Source organism: Pygoscelis adeliae, unplaced genomic scaffold (assembly GCF_000699105.1).
Source record: "Pygoscelis adeliae isolate BGI_AS28 unplaced genomic scaffold, ASM69910v1 Scaffold13, whole genome shotgun sequence".
Taxonomy (NCBI): domain Eukaryota; kingdom Metazoa; phylum Chordata; class Aves; order Sphenisciformes; family Spheniscidae; genus Pygoscelis; species Pygoscelis adeliae.
Genome location: NW_008824499.1, coordinates 634,524 through 642,935, shown reverse-complemented (window position 1 = coordinate 642,935; position 8,412 = coordinate 634,524). Strand labels below are relative to the sequence as shown.

General features: G+C 37.5%; 1 protein-coding gene across 1 annotated transcript in view; it reads right to left on the bottom strand.

The window, feature by feature from the left end:
• Positions 1-8,412, bottom strand: part of CTDSPL2 (CTD (carboxy-terminal domain, RNA polymerase II, polypeptide A) small phosphatase like 2) — a 23,799-nt gene that overhangs the window by 3,891 nt on the left and 11,496 nt on the right. Inside the window, exons 9-10 of the mRNA XM_009321430.1 lie at positions 2,398-2,460; positions 2,223-2,302 (exon numbers count right to left, since the gene is read on the bottom strand). Of these exons, the coding sequence (XP_009319705.1) occupies positions 2,223-2,302; positions 2,398-2,460 (143 nt within the window). The remainder of the gene's footprint in view (positions 1-2,222; positions 2,303-2,397; positions 2,461-8,412) is intronic.

Below are 8,412 nucleotides of genomic sequence, written 5' to 3'. Positions count from 1 at the left end.
TCTTAAAGAATTGTTCCCTTTTTCCCATTCTCTTGTGAGCTTTTTACTGGTAAAATGACTAGTTAAGGTAATTTTCTATTAACCTAATTCTGCAGGTGGTTGTTTGTACTGAAACAGAAAAGCTCAACTCAGATGTAACAAATATTTGTCAACAGGGTCTTGCTTTCTAACCATTGTTGCAGATGGATTGACAAAGGGACCCCAAATTCTCAAATGATTTTGCAAGGCCCCGAAATCAGAGATGAGCTCTGCACAGGAACCAATTTATTGTGTTTTATTATGCCTTTATTCTGTTCCAACCATTACAGTACACGGCCTCCCTATGCCACTGCGTGCTAGAACAGAAAGTATCGGAAGAAATGTTTTCTTTTTTATGTTACCTCTGTTCGCAATTAACCTATTTCAGTTAGAGCTTGAAAAAAGCCTCGAGGCCAAAACAGTCCATCAACTTCTTCCTTTCCGATTAGTCTACTCCCTTTTCATTTATTACAGAAGAAATACGTAGTAAATGGGTGGATAGCTAAAAGGACTCAGATTAAAAAAATACCAGGAATAAAACTGAAATTTCATGGAATACCAACGTAATTATAATTTAAAAATAAATTGTAAACTAGACAGATTTTGAGTTTTACGCAGTCGTATTACAATGCAGCTTCTTTAAGGCTGCTTATATTTTTAAATGAAGTTTTTTAGAAGCTGTACATAGTGTGCTTAATTTCATAAAGGGGTTGAGTTCCTAATGTTGCTATGGAGGAAAATAAGCTGATGCCTCGTCAGTGAATGAATTTATATATAGATTCTGAGTCACACGTGTGGAGTGCCTGCCAAGTCTACCTTTAGGCTAATGTCAAAACTAATCATGCCTTCATGTCAGCTTTTCAGTGGCACATGAATCACAACTAAATTCATGCATCACATGAATCTTTCTGCAAGTTCTTAGAATACTGTTTGGCTGTATATTTTATGATCTTTTTCCTGTTCCTAACGCAGTTAAAACTGCAGTCCTGACGCATTAGGTTCTTGGAGAAAGATTTTTAACGCTACGGATGCACACTTCGACTCGTTTTCTGTAAGTGCAAATATCTTACTTGTTCATACATGCTGTCTGGCTGTGTGATTCAGCTAGGCTCAGGTATTCCAATGATTGAGAGCCTCTGAAAGTCTAGTTTTGTTGCCTGTTCAAAACGCAGCGGCAATTAAGTTTACCAAACCAAACTTGTGCATGCCACATAAAAACAAGCAATAAGATGACTGTTCCTGGATTAAAACTAGTGAACAGTTTATCGTTATGCTCCTAAGGAAAATGAGTTACGATGTGCCTAAACTACCAAGTGAAAACAATGGGTGCAGCCACTGTCTCAGTCCAAATGGTAATTTTATTATGCGTGTAAACAAAACCAAGTTTTCACTGAAGGATATTACAATAAAGGCATGCAGAGAAGTGCTCTGCCAGTGATCTCCCAGGTACAGAATTTATACCGTTCTGACTATAATCAAGTAGAGCTGTTTACTTCCCTTACTTGGGATACCCTATGTAGGGTGAATCCCTGAGAAGACCCCTCTTTGGTTTCAACTTTCCCACGTAACAGGCCACCTTCCAGATGAGAAAAACAGAAAGAATCTCACCCAGCAGAAATTTCTTTATGCCTTAAGGAACTGTTCTTGAGAAATGCCAATCGCTTCCAAACAAAGCTCAGTATTAAGAAAAGAAATGAAAAACCAAACCAACTCTAATACAAAACCCACAAACAAATTATTTTGTGATCGAAGAAGAAATAAAAACATGCCGATTGTAAAGATAACTATGCAATTCATAATGTATAAATAATACATCAGGTTTGAATAGTTTAAAAGTAATTTAATACTCAGTTCATTTTCTTTATTCGTAATGCGTATTCCAAAGCAGCTCAAACACATTTTTGGTACCCAGGAGGTCATTTTCCATGAGCAAGCCTAACATGCTACGGAGAATGAATGGGTACGTTTTTTGGCCACAGAGGGCAATGTAAAGCTGCCTGGGTTTATCTTTACCACCAAGGCAATAATTCAATCACTTGATTTCATTTTTCTCTCGCTCTTAGACCAGACAAAACCACAAAGAATCAGTTTAGTGAGACACATTGCAATAACAAACATGTCATGATCACTTTCTTCATCATATTTGTTAGGAAACAGTAGTTAGTTTGCTTACAACAGGTATGTTCACAATTTTTTATTTTTACCTGACCAGTTGCTTTTTAGGGTCTAGTATGTTCAATAACTTGTCTGCATATACCTTCTTAGAAGCAGTAAAAAGGATGATCTATGGATTAAAGGGGAAAAAGTAATTATTTTAGATAAAAGTATATGAATATAATTGAAAAATGAAATTCAAAGGTAATGTCTAATTTTTTTTACCTCATAAATCTGAGACATACGTTCCAGGAATTCTCGGAAGAATGGCCTTAACCGGACATAAACCTGAAGCAGAGATGGACTTTATTAAAGATTCAAAATACTTCAGCTGTCACCTGCACTACTAAGTATCAGTTTGTAAAGATTAGGTCAAAATGAGCATTATGAATAAAGTAAACAGCAAATATTAACTTCCTACAGAATAACAACTCAATTAAAACAATATTAAATTAGCTTGCAGCCTAAGCAGCTATAAATGAAAGTGTAAGATGATAAAATTAGGCTTAATAATTTTACTGGAAAATCTGATGGAATTAGAAATTATTTCAATTAAAATATAAAAGTTGGAAAATCTCTAAAGAAAAAATGAAACTGGTTGCTTTGACTAAACATTCTGAATCAGCTTTCACCAGCTGGGCAGCATCAGTTCAATTACTAGATAATGTGTGCCAGCACATAAACTAAATAATCTTCTTAATCACCTTCCTCCACTAAGAATTACACATTGAATATGGGGGTGTCAGAAGTGATTATAAAAAAAAAAAGGCTTCAGCTGTTTCCAAATTTCCATAAATTCAAATTCCACCTGCACAGAACTGCACACATACGTGAATTATTCCCTGTAAAAAACTGGACTCGCGAGAAGAGATACCAAGTTAGGAGACTTCTGCATCTCTGCCTGATTTAACTCAAAATACAAGACTTGGGCTCACGTGGAGGCATCTATATAAATCTGTAGCTTCAGGGCAATGGCCCAACACCACGGCAGATCTGAGGGCACATATCGAGCACTGTTCTATTCCTGTGGTACAACATTCCAATTTGTATTTGAATGATGGCCTGGTGTGGTGTTTGGCACAGATCGGACCTGACCTAAACGAACAGTGATGACACACGCTAAGGGGTGAAAATGACAGCCTTATGCTCTGCTTACCTTTCCTTTTGGTTCAGAGATTGCCCACATACAGAATTACAGTTTTGAGGAAAGAGTTACTAAAATATCCAGAAAGAGAAGGGAGTGTACTGAATTTCTTTTAATTTCAACCAAGGTAATTTCAGCTTTATCAATTTTTTAGCAGCCAGTTAGGAATTGGCTTAAATTTACCTTCAAATCACAGTAAATCTTCACAAAGCATTTGTGTTACTTGAACTGAATTGTATCAAATTTATATGTGGACACAACCAAGTGACCAGAGGGGAAGAAAAGGGGAATAGTTTAAGTGAATACAAAATTTCGTATTGTTAGCATGTGCTGCAATAGATCTTAGTCCTTTAAAGGAAGCACATATTTCTAAACCAATGTGAATTTCATTATTTAGCTTAAAATTTGGTAAGGCTTTTACTTGTTTCTTTCTTAAAGTGTCTGAAGTTCTGACTTAAGTTTGCAGAGTGACCAGTTTCTACAGTAACACTTAAGTTTTCATTCTGTCTCTACACTGGGAGCAATCATCAAAAGCAGACAATCTTACCACGTCTGGTAATAGGACCTCTACTTCTAGCATGTGAAGATACATTCGTTGACTACGCAGACGATGTCTACTTCCCTTCTCATTCTGGCAAACCCACATTTGGAGGCAGTAAAAAAGTGTCCCTCAAATCGGCTATCAAGAACGATTCGGAGAGACCGCAGCCTGTGCTTGACAGGTTTCTGGGCTGCATTTAGCCAAGATAACTACTGAAAAGCCAACTTCCTAAATACAGAGTCGACAAGCGTGTCTTCACACTACGTCTCCTGACGGCACTAAAATCTTTGTGGAAATGACACCTCATCTTGCCATAATAAGGTACCGAAGTTTTGCTCAAAGACTAGATGACGTGTTTACCTTACCACAAGAACCAATGTAATGAATTAACTCAGAGCCTCCAGGTGACCAGACGCTAAATAACATTCAAGTTGTCTGTGATTGTTAAGTTCAGTGCAGATTGTTCACCGTGAAGGTTTGCTCTGTTTCTAGCAAGCACATAATGCAGCCAAGCAACCTCCCTAGTTGTAACCTAGAGTTCAAGGGAAGGTAAGTTTTTCTTTGCAAATGCCAAAAGGATTATTCTGTTTGTGTCATTTTTCCTGAGTACATATTTACTTTATTGCAACCAAAATCTTTCTCTTAAAAAGTAAGTCACAGAAAGGATATTAATGTTTTCACTGCACACAAGATAACAGTTGCTAATAACGGTAGGTAAAGAGGATGATACTTGGTTCTAAGGTTTCTTCAAGAGCTTGATTTCAAATTAACAAGCCTATTCTCTGTTTCGGAAGAAACACATGTCATTTCAGAAACAGTTTCTTCAACATCTCTTCTACAAACTCCCCTGGCAACCAAAGCAGTAAGCTAAGGTATCTGTTGATATTTCAACTGCCGGTAATATAAATAAAAACATTTTCTATATAATTTATTGTTCCTTTTAAATCTGGATTGAATTATATTGGTCACAATGGCCAGTTAAAAGAATTTTAAAAATCATTCAATTAGATCCGAGAACAGTTATGGCTGGTTGGGGTCCTCACGTGTGGCCTTGGGTTCCTCACGTGTGCACAATCTTTCTGGTTCATTTTTCAGTTTGTTTAGCCTGTGGATAATTGCAGCATCTTTGTAACGTGTTCTATTTTCGATTACTGCCACGCATTTCTAAGTGTGTATCTATCTTAATATCAGTCTTTCTCTAAGTAGTTCACATGTGAATGCAAACAAGAAATCCAGGGAAAATAATTTCTTTGTAGAGTATGTATTTCTAATCACAGCTCATACACGCACATATAATTGAACAATGACATCGATGGCAGATTCACTGGTCTGTTCTTACTGGTTCGTGACACTCTGGCACAACATAAGGCAACCACATCATTACACCCAGCTACGACGAGCTAACACAGAACTCCGGGTAACCGAAGTAGAAGAATTAAGTAACCAAAGTAGAACAAAACACATCCATCACTCTGATGAGTAGATCTAACGCGAAAGATAATTTTTGAACATAAAGCTAGAAGTCTAACAATAATTTTCACCATTTTTAATGACTGAAGTTTGTCAACAGTTAAATGATATAATCTACTTCAAAGTGACTTATAAATGCAAAACATATATGAAAAGCCCCCTCAAAGTCTTTTGGCGGTTTTTTTTGTTTGTTGTTTTTTTCCCCCAGAAATGATCATCACATCCCGTTATTTCAATGGCAACAAAATCTATATGTGCAAAATCAAAATTGTCATTCAATATCTTCCTTGTTCAAAGTACATGGGACTTTAATTCTTCAAAGGAGGAACTGGAAGGAAACATTATTCCTTTCACGCAGTAAAAAACCCCAACAAAAGACACATGTTCCTCTTGGCGTCAAAATCTCTGAAATTGCAATAATGATTTTCAATATACCTGTAACATATTGCTATACCTGATGATTTTACCATCATTTTACAAGGTGAAACCAGAGACAGGTTAGTTAACTTGCCCATGTGAAGCTGCACTTACCCACTGCACTTCCAAGATGAGCGCTCTGCAGCATGGCAAGACCCCCTGTCCGGCCCAACTGCATCCATGTACCCCACCTGACCTAGGGGCACACCAGACACCAATACCAGGCTAACCTGACTGCTCCTAGTCTTCCCTGAAACAGCCTCGACGCAGTCTGCTGCAAGGACAGATGGCACGTGCAGACAGCCTTAGTTCAGACTGCACGAGACACAATGCACGGAGCTGGGTCTTGCTCCAGGCCTGGCAGCTGGCTGGACCTGCCAGGTAAACAAGTCCAACTCATTTCCGACTGGACCGTGTCTTCAGTGACTCAAGACGAAGACCATCTATCTCATAACCGGACAGAACTGCCTGAAGCGTAGCCGGCCATGGCTCTTCAAGGGGCAGAAGTGCAATTCTAGAGGTTCTACTGAAGTAAAATTTAAGTCTTCCCAACCTAAGACCAGATTTCTTTGTGGATGCTGCCCAAGATACACTAAAGCTTCCTGGCTTTGAGATCCAAAGCTTGATGGCTCTTCTGTTATTTCTGAGAGACAGAGTGGAGTTCATTAGAAGGGAGAGCCAGAATTCACAAGCATTGTTTGCCTCATTCCCCTGCAGTAACAAAATAAAGCATCTAAGTTGATGTTGGCGACAGTAAGATGGAATACATTTAACACTATATTCAATAACCTACAACTGACCGATGGAGTTCCAGAACATCTTTCAAGGATCACGAAGATCAAAGGGAATTATTCTGTGATAGATCAGTAAAGATGCATTTCAACTGAAGAACTGAGTGAAAACCTCTGCCTTTTGACTACGGCCTGCTAATGCACAGAAGGTGCCCATTGAGTGGAACAGAGGGTGAGATGATCTCATGTCTGGGACTTGAAGCCAGCAACAGAAACAAAACCTCTTTACCAAGAAAAAAAAAAGATAAATTTCTTCGTAAGATTAGCTGCTTATCTTATTATGTAAAGTAATACAAAGAGTACAAAGTCTAAAGTCTACAGTTGAAGAGCTGAACATTTATTTTTGCTTTCCAGTCAGACGTAAGATAGCACTTAACAGATATGGTATTTAAGAAAACTTCAGTTTTGCAAAGACTGTATTTTTACTAAGTCCAAAACTTTAACACTGGCATAATTTAGAGATTTTTTCAACCAAGAAAACACAAACAAATTCACTGTCTCAAAAGCCTGACATAAGGAAGCCCAACTGTACCCATTTCACAGATTTTTTTTTTTTTTAATTTTTATTTTTAAACAGAAATCAGTAAGTGACTCATCCAAAGGTTTAAAAAAAACTATATGTCAGTGCTGGAATCACATGGTAATTTTTAGGTTTGAAGAACACCGGTCTATACTCAGACATTAACTAGTTCTTCTCTTCTGCATAACTCCGGGTAAGTTGTGAGAAATAACTTGCAAGCAAACAAGCCCATATTTTTAGAAACCTTTCTTTAAAAGCAGACCATCACTTGCAATCACTGAAACAAGCAACAACAGAGCTGAGTTCCTGGACGTGAAACTTGTGCTTGACTCACAGGCCAATGGAGTTTAGCTGTATTTTATATTAGACCTTCTAGAACCCAAGTCAATCTAATTCTTACTATTGTAGTATCCTACAATGGCCAGTTCTGGAGCATCTTTTCAAGAAGTGCCTGGTTTATGATCACACTATTACTGCAAGAGCACTGGCTTGATGCCTTCAGATGGGTAAGAAATTTGAAATGCTATGATCTCAGGCTTACGTTTGCAGTATTAGTCAGAATTAATGTGAGAAATGTAAGATGTTCAGTAGGAAAATGAGCACTGAGCTAGGTTCTACTCTTTAAGAAACAATTCATAGATAATTGTCTAAGGATAACCTTGTGAAAGTGGTACATATTCTGATGTTAATGGAAAATATCTTCAGAAATGTCTCACATCTAGCATTGTTTTCAGTGGGTTATATTATGCAATACTCTATATATAGTAACTTGCTGACTTCTACTTTGCTCAGACAGCTTAGTGTCTGCTTCTGTGTTGCCAGCTGAAATGACTTTCAAAATGAAATATGGAGATGTGAAATTAATACAGGACTATACCAGAGGTGATGGTCAAATTGATAAGCAAAAAAATACATTTTAAACACTGATAGCTAATCGTTGTCTAAAAACAGTAAGGAGGCTTTGAAACACCAACAAACTTCTTTTCAACTTTTATCACAGGAGATTATTTTTTGCATATTATACCCTAGTTAAACATGAACTTAACTGTATCCTTAAAGTCTTTGTCTTGCTTATTACCTGTTACTTAGTAAGAGGTGACTGTTTTGTCAGTGTCTAGTGTGATGTAAAACCAGCAAAACAGAATATAGTGATCAGGAGAGTGTGCTCAAAGACAGTGGCTGACTTTCTCAAGGCTGTAAGAAGCTATTATTCCTTGGCAAATCCAGGCTAGACTCTAGAGAGAGCCAAGAGAAAACTTATCCAGGACCGTAACAGTAGTAACCGTACTGTGTCAAGGGCTACAGAGCCTTGTGTACAATGCCGTTAAATAAAGCTTTAGAAATATTGTAAGTCACT